This window comes from Entelurus aequoreus, linkage group LG09, assembly GCF_033978785.1.
Source record: "Entelurus aequoreus isolate RoL-2023_Sb linkage group LG09, RoL_Eaeq_v1.1, whole genome shotgun sequence".
NCBI lineage: Eukaryota > Metazoa > Chordata > Actinopteri > Syngnathiformes > Syngnathidae > Entelurus > Entelurus aequoreus.
The window spans coordinates 11,958,321-11,977,488 of record NC_084739.1 but is presented as its reverse complement, the minus strand read 5'-3'; the positions used below and the strand labels follow the sequence as shown (position 1 = coordinate 11,977,488).

The following is a 19,168-nucleotide window of genomic DNA, read 5'->3' as shown; positions in this document are numbered from 1 at the left end:
TCTTCAAGGTTTTGCAACGCTAACAACTTGACCCTGGAACAGACACATTTCTATGATTTTCTTTGGATAAACCACATTTTTTTCCCTGTACGTTAGAGGTTCTACTGTATATTTCAGTCTTGTAGACCATTTGCATGACCATTTTGATACATTCCAGTGGCTTCAGTTGACCGAGTCCTTCAGCTCGCTATCTGAACCTCTTTCCTCCCATCCCAGTCATTTGTGCAAGAATGGTATCTCCCTCCACATCAGATGTTTGTGGCAGGCTAAGTGAAGAGGCCCGCGTAATAACATAAGCATCGATTCCAGACGCAGAGCCTTGCAGTCGCTTGGTTGCAGATTCTTGAGCCCACATTCACTATTAGCATTTCTGCCTACGGCATAAAACCCAACAGAGTTCCCGCGAAGATGAGACAAGACAAGCAGTGTCTAAAACTGGACGCTTGCTGTGGATCGTTATTACCCAGCCGCATCCACCCCCTTCCTGTAATTGAGGGAGTGTCCGTCACTTTGCTTATTGGCTAGAGTGAGGCTTCGTCTTGGACAGGCAAAGCAGCGAGCAATCTGCTGATTGCTTTTTTGGCAAAACTGTCGAGGTTTGTCCTCCGTTAAGTGATGGATATGTTGGAGTGGAAAGAAGGCATCTCTTTAGCTGCTGTTTTCCTCTGCTTGCGAAGGAAATGACAGGAAACAATGCAGCACCATGATTGAGATAAATTAGTTTTTGTTCATTATGGTACATGAGTGACCAAAAATAACTGAATTGTTAAGAAATGGTCAACAACTTTGTGTTCATCCATGTCATGTGTTTTACTGGAGAATATGTTTATTTTGTAACACCATTTATTCAATTGCAATTACTTCTGTTTTCTTTTGTAGGTTATTTGAAGGCTCCTCACCAAGGAAAATAGAAAAGTTGAAAACACTCATGTGCTACTTCAGGAGAATTTCACAATCCAGTAAGCCTCACAGCATCATTTTGTCATTTTGCTTGAATGTCATCAACTTACAGTATAACAAATGTATATACACTTATTTATTTGTTCATTTATTTTAAGGGCCAAAGGGTCTTGTGACATTCACAAGACAATCAGTGAACAATCTGCCAACCTGGGAAAAGTATGACTCTTTTTCGCTAATAAATGTAATCCATTTATAAGTATAAATGTGTATGTTTATTTTTTTTTTATTATTCACACACAGTAATAATTCATATTCTGAAAAAACATATTTATAGTATCAGTAAAATACAATAGAAGCTAGTAATGTGTATACTGTATTTTAATTGTGCTTTAAGAATATGCTTGCAATGCTAATGTTTCGTATAGAAAGGATTTGACAAAAAGTGTTTCTTATTTTTTTTCAAGCTGCCAGACTCAGCTGACACGCTTACATATCACTTGTGAAGGCACCATTGAGGATGATGGTTATGGGATGCTTCAGGTAAAAAAAAAACATAATTAAAAGAAAAACATGCACTGTATAATTTATTCAGCTGTCAACATTTAAATATATGAGTACCAGTAACTCCACCACAACTCTTAATTTAAAAAAAAAAAAAAATACAGAATAATATTTGTGCACGACTGTGTTTCACCATTTTCCTCCCAGCCTGGGCATGGTATTTTAAATTTTTTGCCCGACAGCTGAAGTACACACATGAGTAGCTCAGAGATGCATGAGGGGATAGAGAGAACCCTTTATGTGCACATTGAGGGGAAAAAAAGAGGATTAGGGTGAGGCATTTTACTGGGGAGACCCAGCCTGACCCAGGAAGAGTCCTCCTCAGCTACGACTGTGTGCTGAGCTGCAGTAGGGCCAAGTCAGAGCTGTCAGTCTGTCGAGGGGGGTAAGACTGAAATGTGAGCGGCGGTAAGGCTGGGGGTGGACAAGGTGAGGGAAACTGGTTGAAAAAGCATGCACAGACAGACACTCACGCTGTCACGTGGATTGACGCGGCTGTGGGCCAGTGAGCAGGCCCCTTTCCTCTGACAGACCTGTTTGAATTGCAGCATGATTATCATATGCACTGTCCTCTGGGAAAGTAGTAGTAGCATCACGCAAAGATGAAGAGTTACATCAGTTTAATAGTCACCATTTAGTCTTCTGTGTGCTTTTTTAAAATAGATTTCACATGCATGGTTTTGCTTCCTTATTCAATCATCCCCATGCAGGAAGCGAGCTACTTTATCTGTATTAAATGACCACCGTGGGTGGCAGGCAGTAGGAGATGCTAACTGACTCATTTATCTGCATAACTGGAAGTCGCAGTCGACATATCTCACAGTTAACCCCAACCACATGAAAAGGATCAAAGTATGTCTTCTAGTAATAATGTGTCCTTTTCCCTCACAAGGTGGACTTTGCAAACAGATTTGTAGGTGGCGGAGTCACAGGACATGGTCTCGTCCAAGAGGAGATCAGGTTCCTCATAAACCCGGAACTCATCGTCTCTCGTCTCTTCACCGAAGCGCTGGAGCACAATGAATGCCTCATCATTACAGGTAGGAAGTCATATTCCCAGGTTTGGCGTGTCTAATTTTACTACTTCAGCCTGTAATGTAATTGTTAAGTTAAAGTTAAAGTACCAATGATTGTCACACACACACTAGGTGTGGCGAAATTATTCTCTGCATTTGACCCATCACCCTTGATCACCCCCTGGGAGGTGAGGGGAGCAGTGGGCAGCAGCGGTGGCCGTGCCCGGGAATCATTTATGGTGATTTAACCCCCATTTCCAACCCTTGATGCTGAGTGCCAAGCAGGGAGGTAATGGGTCCCATTTTTATAGTAAGTATATGTATTAGATTTAGGAATAAGTATACCCATATTTATTGTTTATATTTAATGTCATACAGTAGATGCCTCCTTATTTCCCTGGCAGTATTTACCTTTCACTTCAGAAATACACAGAAGACTTGGGATCTGTAAAACTGGACTTTACAGTGCATCATCTCAACACAGACCAGCCCCTATGTTCTATATGAGGAAATACAGTACAGTACAGCTCAACATACGACCTCATTGCGTTCCACGACGGAAATTGTAACTCAAAACACTCGTATTCGAATCAGCATCGCCCATTGAAAGGAATTTAAACACATTTACTGTGTGCTTGTCCCTCCCAAAACACCACAATTCTAACATCTGAAACATTCTGAATCCTGAAAACCAAACTTTTAGTTACAAAATATTTTTTGAAAAACATTACAATAGCATGTACTACAAACAACTACAGTAGTTTTATGTAAAAATAATATTGTTTAGCATTTACCTTGGGGAGCAGACTTTTATAGGTGTCTCCTACGAGCTCCTTCTCTGTTGTGTAACTGAAAGGTACATACAGGTTTCGGAGCAACATATGTTGCCATCCAAAGCAATGTCTTTTTCATGAACGCCCCTGCTTATTTCAGCAAAACAATGCCAAACCACATTATGCACGTGGTACAACAGTGTGGCTTTGTAGTAAAACAATGCGGGTACTAGACTGGCCTACCTGTAGTCCAGACCTGTTTCCCATTGAAAATGTGTGGCGTATTATGAAGCGTCAAATACCACAACGGAGACCCCGGACTGTTGAACAACTTAAAGGCCTACTGAAATGAAATTTTCTTATTTAAATGGGAATAGCAGATCCATTCTGTGTCATACTTGATAATTTCGCGATATTGCCATATTTTTGCTGAAAGGATTTAGTAGAGAACATCGACGATAAAGTTCGCAACTTTTGGTCGCTGATAAAAAAAGCCTTGCCTGTACCGGAAGCAGTGTGACGTCGCAGGTTGAAAGGATCCTCACATTTCCCCATTGTTTACACCAGCAGCGAGAGCGATTCGGACCGAGAAAGCGACGATTATCCCATTAATTTGAGCGAGGATGAAAGATTTGTGGATGAGGAACGTGAGAGTGAAGGACTAAAGTGCAGTGCAGGACGTATCTTTTTTCGCTCTGACCGTCACTTAGGTAAAAGGGCTCATTGGATTCCACACTTTCTCCTTTTTCTATTGTGGATCACGGATTTGTATTTTAAACCACCTCGGATACTATATCCTCTTGAAAATGAGAGTCGAGAACGCGAAATGGACATTCACAGTGACTTTTATCTCCACGACAATACATCGGTGAAGCACTTTAGCTACGGAGCTAACGTGATAGCATCGTGCTTAATTGCAGATAGAAACAAAATAAATAAGCCCCTGACTGGAAGGATAGACAGAAGATCAACAATACTACTATCAGGAGACACTGAACCAAACACTGGACCTGTAACCACACGGTTAATGCTGTGCCGCCTGTCGAAGCCTAGCAATGTTGTTGCTAACGACGCCATTGAAGCTAACTTAGCTACGGGACCTCATCAGAGCTATGCTAAAAACATTAGCTATCCACCCACGCCAGCCCTCATCTGCTCATCAACACCCGTGCTCACCTGCGTTCCAGCGATCGACGGCGCGACGAAGGACTTCACCCAATCATCGATGCGGTCGGCGGCTAGCGTCGGATAGCGCGTCTGCTATCCAACTCAAAGTCCTCCTGGTTGTGTTGCTGCAGCCAGCCGCTAATACACCGATCCCACCTACAGCTTTCTTCTTTGCAGTCTCCATTGTTCATTAAACAAATTGCAAAAGATTCACCAACACAGATGTCCAGAATACTGTGGAATTTTGCGATGAAAACAGAGCTGTTTGTATTGGATACAATGTGTCCGAATACTTCCGTTTCAACCATTGACGTCACGCGCAAACGTCATCATACATAGACGTTTTCAACCGGAAGTTTCCCGGGAAATTTAAAATTGCACTTTATAAGTTAACCCGGCCGTATTGGCATGTGTTGCAATGTTAAGATTTCATCATTGATATGTAAACTATCAGACTGCGTGGTCGGTAGTAGTGGCTTTCAGTAGGCCTTTAAGCTGTACATCAAGCAAGAAAGGGAAATAATTCCACCTGAAAAGCTTCAAAACTTGGTCTCCTCAGTTCCCAAACGTTTACTGAGTGTTGTTAAAAGGACAGGCCATGTAACACAGTGGTAAAAATGCCCCTTGGCCAACTTTTTTGCAATATGTTGCTGCCATTAATTTCTAAGTTAATAATTATTTGCCAAAAAAAATTTTGTTTCTCAGTTCGAACATTAAATATCTTGTCTTTGCAGTCTATTCAATTGAATGTAAGTTGAAAAGGATTTGCAAATCATTTTATTCTGTTTTTATTCACGATTTACACAACATGCCAACTTCACTGGCTTTGGGTTTTGTATAAGGTCGATAATCGGTTGATCTGTACTGGATATATTTATATATTTTCCTCTCCCATCGTATTAGTGAACACAACAAGTACACACCCTTTGTATCAGATGTAAGCCTCAAATATGAAGGGCTCTTTTTATTCACACCCCCAACCCAACGGTTAAGGGGAATCAAACCTGGGGTCCCTCTAGTCGCCACGTCATTCCATGTCGCCTCCTTTCTTACATTAGCACACTCGTACACTAATTTCTACAGAATAGAAACTAGGTAATAGACTGGTTTATTTATAGAAATCCCCCAGGATAAAAACTCTGTGCTGATTTCCACAGAATGGTGCGTGAGTAGAGCAGGCAGACACTGATCCTCCACCAAACGCACAAAAACGGCTTCATTCTGTTCCATCAATGTAAAAATTGACTTTTGTCTTATCAAGCGCGGCAGCGAGCGACACAATGGCGCCATGACGTCTTCTGCGGGGTACATTCATCTCTTCCGAGTCACCTTCAGTTGTTAGTCACCGTCCTCCTTCAAGCTTTCGACCGTCCTGCCTCTCCTCCTCCGTCCCTCCTCCTCCTCTCCACTTAACTTTATTACATTTGGACAGAAAGGAATTTATAACCCAACTAAGGTCATTGCTCCACTAATGGAATGGACCAGTTACGCCATAGATTCATTAAAACCTATGCACGTGTGCAGCGTTTCTTCTTATGTTTTCAATCCAGACGTTCACTTCTGATTCCGTGCTCTGTGCATTAGTCTTAACATGGGTCTTTTCGTTCATCTGAAACGTGACGTCAGTACTTCTCCATGGATGTTGTCAGATAGATGGGAAGGTAGAAGGCCACGATATAATCTGCTGATGGGAACCTTTAAGGCAGTGGATGTTGTACGGAGGAGGGGTGGTTTCCTGTACAAATGACATCAAGGTGATGGAGGAGAACAGCAGCCTGTTGATTAATGGAGGAATAGGGAGGGTAGGAGGCCCTTGTGTGGTGCAAATGAATGTTCCTTTTGTCTGAGTGGACATTTTAGGGTGTCTTAATGACTAAAAATGTTTGATAGATACACCATTTTCATTTACCCAATTCTAGAATCATTGCTGTTTCACAGACTTCTCATTTGCACCAGACTTTAATGCCTAAAAATAAAATCAATGAAATTAAGTTGGATAAAGCTGTGTTTTAAGTAACTTAGAGATGTTAAAATGCAGCTTTACCATTTTGTAGAAAATAATTGTAAGTTTATCCTATTAAAGTTAACCTGACTCTCGCCAGATCCTTGTAGTTCGCTGAGCTTGTGTGGAACTCAGCGAACTACAAGGATCTGGCGAGAGTCAGGTTATATTAAAGTACCAGTAAAGTGAAAAACTGGTTGCCTCAATACGAGGATCTGGCGAGAGTCAGGTTATATTAAAGTACCAGTAAAGTGAAAAACTAGTTGCCTCAATACGAAGATCTGGCGAGAGTCAGGTTGTATTAAAGTACCAGTAAAGGGAAAAACTTGTTGCCTCAATATTGAAGCTGATTTATGACGCTAGAAGGCTTCCAAAGTTTGCGAATAAATAGATATGATTGAAATAGTATCAATCTCTCGAAGATTCACGAGCCATTTTGAGGGTTAATGAGGAAGCCAGTCACGTGATCCGTGACGTAGCGTTAGCAACCAGATATCCCTTCTCCATCAACCAGAATGCTAATAAAGCTGACTTTGTGAGAACCCACAATTACCTTGGGAAAAGGTATGATCCAGAACCTTATATATTTTAACCCCAACACGAATAAGATGTGCAATAAGTTTAATAAGTCAAGTGCTAAACGGATGTAGCTTTGTTGTAACACTAGCATCAGCAGCATCTTAAATGTTTAGTTTAGATTCCTTTGTGTGTCTCAGTCTCTGTTTCTGTTTATTTTTTTATTTTTTTGTTTCTCAACTCGGGCTGATGTAACAGTTGGTTGGGGGGCGCATAATAAATGAAAATAACATAACATTGATAGGTGCTAAACATGCAAACTAACCATAATAAACCATAATAAAACAAACAACTACTGTAATATTTCCACTCGTTGGGATGCCGACCGACTGGACGCTCACATAATTCCGTTTAGAAGAAGATTCAATCACAATCCTAACGAAGGGTTAAAAAAAATGTTGCCACAACTAACGTCTTTTTTGCCATCTCGGGGGATGCCAAAGTCGACCAGCCTCTCGGTCCATGGCCACTTTTGTCTACTACCAGGTAGGAGATGCATGAATTATAATCGAGAATTTACTTTTGGCAAGTTCGCGAAAAAGCAGAAGCAGCCGCCGGCTGACTGTCGACAGTAGCAGCGTAAACTAGATTAGCTCATTGCTGTCAATGCTCCGCTAAAATATGCAGTCAGCGTTAGAGCTTATAATAACAATATCACTCATATTTGGTTAATTTTCAAGTCACTACATGTAAATGGAGTATTGTTGGCGGTTTCTGGATGTTTTTAGAGGGTATGATGTCCGCAACAGAGGACCTTTGCTCTGTTGACTTAATTGTTAGCTTTTTATTTACGATTTCGAATGCATTAAGAAAGCCAAGCATATGTGTTCTTGTCTTACATAAGGATTGTGAATGATAAACAGTGCATCTCTTTCCAATTTTTGCGTATTTCCAGTATGACTGACCTGATAAGCTGGTCAGAGTGCCGAAGCGTTACTCCACTGATGCAGAATCCACAGAATTGCAGAAGATATTCGGAGCGGAAAACTCTAAATGGCTGACTGAATTTGTGGCATTTTGTGATGTTTAGACAGTATTTTCACATATTCACATTGGGGCCGCAACTAACGATTAATTTGATAATCGATTAATCTGTCGATTATTACTTCGATTAATAATTGGATAAAAGAGACAAACTACATTTCTATCCTATGCAGTATTTTATTGAAAAAAACAGCATACTTACACTATACTTATTTTGATTATTGTTTCTCAGCTGTTTGTAAATGTTGCAGTTTATAAATAAAGGTTTATTAAAAAAAAAAAAAAAAAAAAAAAAATTGTAATTAAAAAAAATAAAAACTCTGCGCATAGCATAGATCCAACGAATCGATGACTAAATTAATCGGCAACTATTTTAATAATCGATTTGAATCGATTTAATCGATTAGTTGTTGCAGCCCTAATTCACATATTTCACATATTTTCACATATTTCACATACAAACTTGTTTTTTTTTACTCTACTTGTACTTTAATGGTGGACTCTATAAGTACCTAATATTTGATATACAGGTATGTGGAATTATGAGAAGCAGCATTTTTGGTGGTCAGGCCAGAAAAAAGGTCACCCATCGCAAAAAATATTCATAAAATAATAACAATATTCTGATTGTCATCATAATTATTAGTACTACTGTACCAATAATAATAATAATAACAATTGTTACTTATTATTATGATAATGATTATTTAAAATCATTATGATAAAATCACAGCGGGCTATTTTTGTATTTATATACTGTACTGGTAGTTATTTTAGGTAACACAACCAATACAAACCCTAATTATCACATTTTATAAAAATTGTATAAATGATGCATGTCGTGTTATGGCTGCAACGATTAATCGATTTAAATCTGCTGATGATCCAGTTAAATCGATTAACTGGATTAGAAAAAAGCTTAGATTTGTATTCTTCTGCTTGGATTAATAAAAAATTGGAACTTTAAATACATGAACATAGTTTCCGCACGATCGCTGCAATAGAGCGCACATGAGAGGAGGTGTGTGGTGGGTGCTGTGATCTGTGTGGTGGTGAGTTTTTTTTTATTACTATTAATGCGCATGTTAAAAGTGCAATTTCAATGTTGATGATAAGCATTTATTAAAAAAAACTAAACACATTATTCAAACTATTTGACCTAAAATACATATTGAGGCTTTGAAGTGTTTTACCCGATTACTCGATTAATCCAACAAAATAATTGATTAATTAGTTAACTACTAAAATGATCGATAGCTGCAGCCCTAAGTGTGTTGTCACAACACACTACATACATTGATTTATTTGACTGTTTTGAAGCATAGGCAGCATTGTATACCACTATACCGTGAACACAATGAGGATAAGCGGTATAGAAAATTAATGGATGGATATACCACAATATACTGTACCCCCCCCCCCAGACTGCATAACTTAAGACCTACTGTACCTTTTATCTCAATTACGATTTAAAATGTAACAAAACTAGTGAACTTTTCTAATTTGTAGAAAAGGAAAACTGTCTTTGCCTGCCTGCCTCTTCTCTCCCGTAATTTTTTTTTTTAGGAAACGTGCTTGTAGCAACATGTTTTCAGCAACGCCAATGTTGTGGTTATTTAGCACCAAAAAATGCGGACATGGCTTTGAAAAAACACAGATGAAGACAGGTTTTTTTTTCTGTTTCTCTGTTTGTTTTAGGAAACGTCAGACCGGTTGCAACTAGAGATGTCCGATAATGACTTTTTTGACGATATCCGATATTCCCCAACTCTTAATTACCGATACAAATCGATATATACAGTTGTGGAATTAACACATTATTATGCCTAATTTTGTTGTGATGCCCCGCTGGATGCATTAAACACTGTAACAAGGTTTTCCAAAATAAATCAACTCAGGTTATGGCAAAAAAATGCCAACATGGCACTGCCCTATTTATTATTGAAGTCACAAAGTGCATTCTTTTTTTTAACATGCCTCAAAACAGCAGCTTGGAATTTGGGACATGCTCTTCCTGAGATAATTCTGATACCCACTACAACTATAAGAAACACTGTACTTTGACTTTCACAAAGTGCATTTTTTATTATTTTTTTTAAACATGCCTCAAAACAACAGTTACAAAAAAAATGAAGGCACACAGCTTCAGTCCAGAGTATACTATAAACTGGGCTCAATCTGCCCTGTTCTTAACGTATTTGTATGAGTAACAAAAATGCAAATAAAAACAAGAAAGGCACAAAAATAAAAAACTGCTTCAGTCTAGACTAGTACAAAACACAGCCATCCTTTAAAGTGCATGGGGAAAAAAGGCACAAAACATAAATAAAACAGCTTCACTCAGTCCAGACTATTAGTCTATTTGTGCAACAGATGAAGCTCAAAGAGTGGGCTAATTCTTTTTCTCCTTGTCATCACATGTGAGAGGTAGATTTTTCTGAATGAAAACAAGCATCTGCAAGGGGTTCTGGGTATTTGTTCTGTTGTGTTGATGTTGTGTTACGGTGCGGATGTTCTCCCGAAATGTGTTTGTCAAAAAGTTTTTGAAACCGATACTGATAATTTTGAAACGGATACCGATAATTTCCAATATTAAATTTTAAAGCATTTATCGGCCGATAATATCGGCCGTACCCAACTCAACTTATCACTAGAAACATTTTTGTTTTTGTTTTTTGAATTAATGAAAAGCAGAAAGGGCCCTTATAAAACTTGATTATATTGCAATGGGAGAATATCTCAATGTTTTCAGCTTCTTTTTAGATACCACTGTGTTATTGAACAGTTTAAAACTGCCCAGAGGATTTTTTTATTTTTCTATATGACTTTAACTAGCATTTCTGATGACATCTATGGGTTGTGCTCAAAATGCACTGGAAGACATGCTAGCATACAGTGCAGGCCAAAAGTTTGGACACACCTTCTCATTCAATGTGTTTTTTTTTATATTATTGTAGATTGTCACTGAAGGCATCAAAACTATGAATGAACACATGTGGAGTTTTGTACTTAACAAAAAAAGGTGAAATAACTTAAACCTGTTTTATACTCTAGTTTCTTCAAAATAGCCATCCTTTGCTCTGATTACTGCTTTGCACACTCCTGGTATTCTCTTGATGAGCTTCAAGAGGTAGTCACCTGAAATGGTTTTCACTTCACAGGTGTCATAGTTTTGATGCCCTCAGTGACAATCTACAATGTAAAATACTCATGAAAATAAAGAAAATGCATTGAAATGAGAAGGCGTGTCCAAACTTTTGGCCTGTACTGTACATGTAATACAGATATCCTTCAAACAATCAATCAATGTTTATTTATATAGCCCTAAATCACAAGTGTCTCAATATCCTTGAATAGACAAATGATCAATGACTGGCTAGGAGTTCCACTCATGCCCCTGCAGAGACTTGTTGGATGGCGCCCAAGTTTTTCAAGTTATTGTACTCAAATTATACAGACACGTGCTTGTTAATCAATTAAAAGTGTGTACCAGATTTTCGCAGAGATTCAGCTAAATATACTAAAGTTAGAAAAGGTGTTTTGCATGAAGTGTGCGATACATTTGAGTACATTTTCATGACTTCACTGCAAAAACTGTAATCTAAGTAAGATTAAATATCTCAAATACGGGTGATATTTGCTTATTTTCTGTCTGATAAGATCATTCTTCTCACTAAGCAGATTTTATGTTAGAGTGTTTTACTTGTTTTAAGGGTTTTCGTCCTAAATTATCTCAGTAAGAAATTACAGCTTGTTGCTGAGATTTTATGACCTATATTGAGTAAAACATGCTTGAAACTAGAATATCAACTGATGCAAAGCTGTGTCATCAACACTCACAAGTATAAAACTACTTTTTTAAAGTAATTATTTCTTATTTCAACTTAAGCAGGTAAAAAAAAAAAAAAATCATGACTTTGACACAATTGTGTCTCATAATTAAAACAGATGACAGCCAAATGGACTTTGCTGTTTTATTTTCAATGAAACAATAGAAAATGCGCACTCATAAAGTAGTACAGTTGTTATTAGTGAGAAAATACTTATTTTAAGTAGAGATGTCCGATAATATCGGCCTGCCGATATTATCGGCCGATAAATACGTTAAAATGTAATATCGGAAATTATCGGTATCTGTTTTTTTATTATCAGTATTTTTTTTAAATTAAATCAACATAAAAAACACAAAATACACTTACAATTAGTGCACCAACCCAAAAAACCTCCCTCCCCCATTTACACTCATTCACACAAAAGTGTTGTTTCTTTCTGTTATTAATATTCTGGTTCCTACATTATATATCAATATATATCAATACAGTCTGCAAGGGATACAGTCCGTAAGCACACATGATTGTGCGTGCTGCTGGTCCACTAATAGTACTACCCTTTAACAGTTAATTTTACTCATTTTCATTAATTACTAATTTCTATGTAACTGTTTTTATATTGTTTTACTTTCTTTTTTATTCAAGAAAATGTTTTTATTTTATTTATCTTATTTTATTTTATAAATTTTTTTTTAGAAAATATATATATATATAAGTACCTTATCTTCACCATACCTGGTTGTCCAAATTAGGCATAATAATGTGATAATTCCACGACTGTATATATCGGTTGATATCGGTATCGGTAATTAAAGAGTTGGACAATATCGGAATATCGGATATTGGCAAAAAGCCATTATCGGACATCCCTAATTTTAAGGTATTTTTGGGTTCGTTGAGGTTAGCTAATTTTACTTGTTTTGGAAAGTCTTGACAATCCAAATTTTCTTGTTCTATTGGCAGATAATTTTGCTTACTTCAAATAAAATACCCCTAATTTTAGTATTTTTGTTTCTTGTTTTTGAACACTGACTTTTTGCAGTGTTCTGGAGTGCTACCTTTTGGTACATTTGATAGGAAACTAATAGCACAAGAGCACCATAAGTGTGCACGTTTTGACAAATGTTCACCTTTTTGCGTTCAGGAGTATAAGAGTTAGCTTACATAAACAAATATTAAAAAGTATTGGAGACTGAATCAACAGTGGTTCTGCCTGTTGCAGCCAAGTAGTGCGCTCCATTTTGCCTGAAGACACGATTAATCCACAGTCAAGTCAACACAAATGACTAAATTCTTGGGGTCTTGACTCTGTATTAGGCCTTCTTGTGTTTGATCCATTTCTTCCGATTACGCCTGGAAGCTTTTTATTTGAATCCCCAAAGCAGATTACTTATTTAATCACAGGCTTTTTATTGCCGACAATCCAATCCAAGCTGGTACTGTGTACTCGAATGCGGAGTACAGAGAGCACGGAATTTGATTTAAGAAATAAAAGCGCTGATATGCATTTGTGCCCCTCTGTGCTCTGCTTGCTGATTATGTACAGTACTATAATACCTTTGTGTTGTCTACCGCCATGTCTTGGTAGTTTTATCTCAGGATTGTCCGTTTGCTGTATTCTCCTAAATATGACTTAAATGGGATTTGGTCAGATTTGTCACAAAGCTGCACTTGGACTCAATTTTAAAGTTGTTCAGCATTCATTTGTGCTTACTATGCTAAAGCCCTTCTTGGTCTGTGTTTTTCTGCAGGGGCTGAACAGTACAGTAGATACTCAGGCTACGCTGAGACCTACAAATGGGACGAGAGCTACAAAGATGAGACTCCCAGGTAGATTTCAAGCATCAAGATTGTGTGGCCGCCAGTGAGAATAACTTATTGTTAATTTAAAGGGATGACTGGCAGAGACGATGCACAGAGATCGTGGCCATTGATGCTTTAAAATACAAACACTTTTTGGAACAGTTTCTCCCAGAAAAGATGAACAGAGAGCTCAACAAGGTGAGACACAGGTTTTGTTTCTGCTCTCTACAAATGTATATACTAAAAGCTCACTGCGGTGACCTCTGACATACTGTCAGGTGGCACCAGTGAGGGTGTTTAATTAAAGGCTCTGTGATCTGTGCTACCATTGAATTTAGCTCAAGGCTACTTGGAGCAATCAGGGTGAGTCAAATAACTACTTAAAGGCACATCACAGTCATTTGCTAGGGTTGTACCGTACATCTTTAGGCTACACTGTTCCAATATCCATTTCTCTGTTCTCAATTGTTGATGACGGATGATAACAACCAAACCTAACCCCACCCCACCCCAACCCCCCACCCACCCCCACACACACACCCCGGATTGTAAATAATGTAAATAATTCAATGTGATTATCTTGTGTGATGACTGTATTATGATGATAGTATATATCTGATAGTATATATCTGTATCATGAATCAATTTAAGTGGACCCCGACTTAAACAAGTTGAAAAACTTATTCGGGTGTTACTATTTAGTGGTCAATTGTACGGAATATGTACATCACTGTGCAACCTACTAATAAAAGTCTCAATCAATCAATCAAAATATTACACCCAAGTGGAAAAAGCTGCGCAGTTGCACCGATTCAGGCCCAATGGGAATCTTTGGGCACCTCCCCATTCCATTACAAATCATTTATTTACTCATCTATTATTATTATTTTGTATATTATTGTTTATTGTTATCTTTTTATAAGTGCTATCTTTGGCAGGGATTTAAATGACATTCATAAGTGTTGGGAAAATTCGATGTTTCAGACTTTTTACACAGCCAAAGAAAAGGCGTCATGGCAAAGTCCACCTTCAAGTTCAATGAATCACATGTCTCCTTAACTCAAGATGAGCGTGTCTGCAGTCTGGATGGGAGAATGCCTTTAAGAGAAACCTGCATAACTCCAATCGCGTAGAAAAACATTTAAGTCCAAACAAGAGAATAGGGTTTCTTATGAATTGTGCTTAGAGTGCAACCATCATGGATTAATTGTGTGCTTTTTTTCTGCACATTAACAACATCTTACCGTTCTATATTTGTTCTATAGGCATACTGTGGATTTTTCTGTAACATCGCCAACAGAAAGCACCTTTCTGCCGTAGCCACTGGCAACTGGGGCTGTGGTGCTTTCGGTGGAGACACACGGCTCAAAGGTACCAGTTCGGAATGTACAAAACATGTCCGGAAGGAGGGATGGAAGGAACAAAGTAACATATAGAGTTAGGAACATAAACACACATTAGCTATTGTAAACCCACACTTGTTAACTAGGCAGTACAACAATTTATGCGTCATAATGCAATATTTTAAGTAGGTACCTATCACTAAGGATGATTAGATTATTGATTATAGATTCTGACTGTACGATTATAGTCTGAATAATAATCGTGGTTTTACAAATATTATGAATTGAGTTCATAACAAATTTAGCTCGGTAGCTCACGCTCTCATTCTAATGCGAACTACCCAGGTCCAAATATCTGGCGGAACAGGAATAACACAACAAATAAAGTGTATATATGTTTATATTTGTATGTATATATATGTATGTATGTGTATATATATATGTATATATATATATATATATATATATATATATATATATATATATATATATATATATATATATATATATATATATATATATATATATATATATATATATATAATGTATATATGCATGTATATATGCATGTATATACATATATATATAATGTATATATACATGTATATACATGTATGTGCATATAAATGTGTGTGTGTGTGTACCGGTATACCTATATATACACAGTACAGGCCAAATGTTTGGACACACCTTCTCATTTCAATGCATTTTCTTTATTTTCATGACAATTTACATTGTAGATTGTCACTGAGGGCATCAAAAATATGACACCTGTGAAGTGAAAACCATTTCAGGTGACTACCTCTTGAAGCTCACCGAGAGAATGCAAAACAGTAATCAGAGCAAAGGGTGGCTATTTTGAAGAAACTAGAATATAAAACATGTTTTCAGTTATTTCACCTTTTTTTGTTAAGTACATAACTCCACGTGTTCATTCATAGTTTTGATTCCTTCAGTGACAATCTACAATGTAAATAGTCATGAAAATAAAGAAAACCCATTGAATGAGAATGTGTGTCCAAACTTTTGGCCTGTATATATACACTACCGTTCAAAGGTTTGGGGTCACCCAAACAATTTTGTGGCATAGCCTTCATTTCTAAGAACAAGAATAGACTGTCGAGTTTCAGATGAAAGTTCTCTTTTTCTGGCCATTTTGAGCGTTTAATTGACCCCACAAATGTGATGCTCCAGAAACTCAATCTGCTCAAAGGAAGGTCAGTTTTGTAGCTTCTGTAACGAGCTAAACTGTTTTCAGATGTGTGAACATGATTGCACAAGGGTTTTCTAATCATCAATTAGCCTTCTGAGCCAATGAGCAAACACATTGTACCATTAGAACACTGGAGTGATAGTTGCTGGAAATGGGCCTCTATACACCTATGTAGATATTGCACCAAAAACCAGACATTTGCAGCTAGAATAGTCATTTACCACATTACCAATGTATAGAGTGTATTTCTTTAAAGTTAAAGGCCTACTGGAATGATTTTTTTTAATTTAAACGGGAATAGCAGATCCATTCTATGTGTCATACTTGATCATTTCGCGATATTGCCATATTTTTGCTGAAAGGATTTAGTAGAGAAAATCGACGATAAAGTTCGCAACTTTTGCTCGCTGATAAAAAAAGCCTTGCCTGTACCGGAAGTAGCGTGACGTCACAGGAGCTAGTATTCCTCACAATTCCCCGTTGTTTACAATGGAGCGAGAGATTCGTAGCGACAAAGCGACGATTACCCCATTAATTTGAGCGAGGATGAAAGATTCGTAGATGAGGAACGTTACAGTGAAGGACTACAGAGGCAGTGATGGACGTATCTTTTTTCACTCTGACCGTAACTTAGGTACAAGCTGGCTCATTGGATTCCACACTCTCTCCTTTTTCTATTGTGGATCACGGATTTGTATTTTAAACCACCTCGGATACTATATCCTCTTGAAAATGAGAGTCGAGCACGCGAAATGGACATTTAAAGTGACTTTTATCTCCACTACAATACATCGGTGACACACTTAGCTACTGAGCTAACGTGATAGCATCGTTCTCTAATGCAGATAGAAACAACATAAATAAATCCCTGACTGGAAGGATAGACAGAAGATCAACAATACTATTAAACCATGTACATGTAACTACACGGTTAAAAATTCTCAGCCTGGTAAGGCTTAACAAAGCTGTTGCTAACGACGCTAAGGCTAATTTAGCAACTTAGCAACCGGACCTCACAGAACTATGATAAAAACATTAGCACTCCACCTGCGCCAGCCAGCCCTCATCTGCTCATCAACAGCCGTGCTCACCTGCGTTCCAGCGATCGACGGCGCGACGAAGGACTTCATCCGTGGGTTTGGCGGCAAGCATCGGCTAGGCGTAGTAAGTAGTCCTTGTTGTGTTGCTGTAAGTATTGTACTTAGCCGCTAATACACCGATCCCACCTACAACGTTCTTCTTTGCAGCCTCCATTGTTCATTAAACAAATTGCAAAAGATTCACCAACACAGATGTCCAGAATACTGTGGAATTCTGTCGAAGAAAACAAGAGGTTTTTATATCGGGTCAGATGGGGTACAACCACTTCCGTGGATTTTGTGACGTCACGCGCATAAATCATATCCAAAGAAGTTTTTCAACCAGAAGTGTGGCGGGAATTTTAAAATTGCACTTTATAAGTTAACCCGGCCGTATTGGCATGTGTTTCAATGTTAAGATTTCATCATTGATATATAAACTATCAGACTGCGTGGTCGGTAGTAGTGGCTTTCAGTAGGCCTTTAAGACTAGTTTAAAGTTATCTTCATTGAAAAGTACAGTGCTTTTCCTTCAAAAATAAGGACATTTCAATGTGACCCCAAACTTTTGAACGGTAGTGTGTATATATATATATATATATATATATATATACGATAGATAATTATATTATGAGTATGTAAATGTTCGACTCCTACCTTGTTTACTTCCGTGACGACCTCCTTAAGGTTCTGTAATCAATCAGAAATATCAAGCAGCTAAAATGCGCCAAACATGGATAAATATGGAGAATGTTTTGCAATTTTCCCATCATGCTTTGTAATGGATTTAAATGGGTGTTTTTTTTCATGGTGAACGCAGGTTTTTTTTGTTGGTTATTTTACAATATCCACAAAGTTCAATGACCATGTCGGTTAACATTTTGTGTTGGTTGGATTTTTTTCTCCACCATGACGAGGAAAGGTTGTATGCATTGGGTAGTTTAAGTAATTGCCTCGCATAGTTGTAATTAACACATAATTAAAGGTCATTGACCTGAAAAACTCCTGTTGTCCACGAGATGGTGACAAAATAAATAAAGCAAAATATGTCCTGGGCCAAAAATCACTTCACATTCTCTACTGCTCGCTAGTGTTACCATATCTGAGTTATTGTGCAGAAATATGGGGAAATAACTACAAATGTGCGCTACATTCGCTAACCGTGTTACAAAAAAGATCAGTTAGAATAATACATAATGTTGGATATAGAGAACATACAAACCCTTTATTTATTAAGACAAAAATATTAAAGTTCGGTGATTTGGTAAAATTGCAAACAGTTAAAATGATGTACAAAGCAAACTACAACCTGCTACCAAAGAATGTACAACAATTCTTCTCAACTAAAGAGGAGAAATATAACCTTAGAGGAAAAAATAATTTAAAACATTTATATATACGTACAACACTTAGAGAACTTTTAGCATATCAGTATGTGGAATTAAATTATGGAATGTATTAAGTAAAGAAGTTAAAAATTGTACTGATATGATCCAGTTTAAGAGGTTGTTCAAAATAATAGTGCTTACAAAGTACAAAGAAGAAGAATTATGAGAAATACTTCCAACCTTATTGAAAATAAGATATTCTTCATCTCACTATGTTAATAATGACTGAATTAATTAATTACATATTACAAAACTGTTGTGTATACTAATTCATAGATGTTATTTGATTATATAAAAAGGTCAGTAAATGATTCTATATATTTGTAAACGCTTTGAAGTGGGAAAGGGGTAGGATTAAATAAGCTTCGCTTCTTCCTACTCCTTTTCGGACATGATGTAAAATGAAATGATATGAAATTGTGTGATGTATTATGATGTAAGTGTGTTCATGTTTAAAATAAACTAAAGAAAGAAAGAAAATAGCATTAAAATCATCAGACTTTAAAAATGAATTCAATCTCCCTGTGGGT

At 37.3% G+C, this 19,168-nt stretch overlaps 1 protein-coding gene across 3 annotated transcripts in view; it reads left to right on the top strand.

Moving 5' to 3' along the window:
* The window catches only part of LOC133657117 (poly(ADP-ribose) glycohydrolase-like), a 52,079-nt gene that overhangs the window by 22,446 nt on the left and 10,465 nt on the right, over positions 1–19,168 (top strand). For all 3 annotated transcript variants that reach the window (XM_062058060.1, XM_062058063.1, XM_062058061.1), the window contains exons 10-16: positions 880–959; positions 1,059–1,119; positions 1,368–1,443; positions 2,357–2,504; positions 13,564–13,642; positions 13,705–13,813; positions 14,881–14,986. In XM_062058060.1, coding sequence (XP_061914044.1) covers positions 880–959; positions 1,059–1,119; positions 1,368–1,443; positions 2,357–2,504; positions 13,564–13,642; positions 13,705–13,813; positions 14,881–14,986 — 659 coding nt within the window. The remainder of the gene's footprint in view (positions 1–879; positions 960–1,058; positions 1,120–1,367; positions 1,444–2,356; positions 2,505–13,563; positions 13,643–13,704; positions 13,814–14,880; positions 14,987–19,168) is intronic.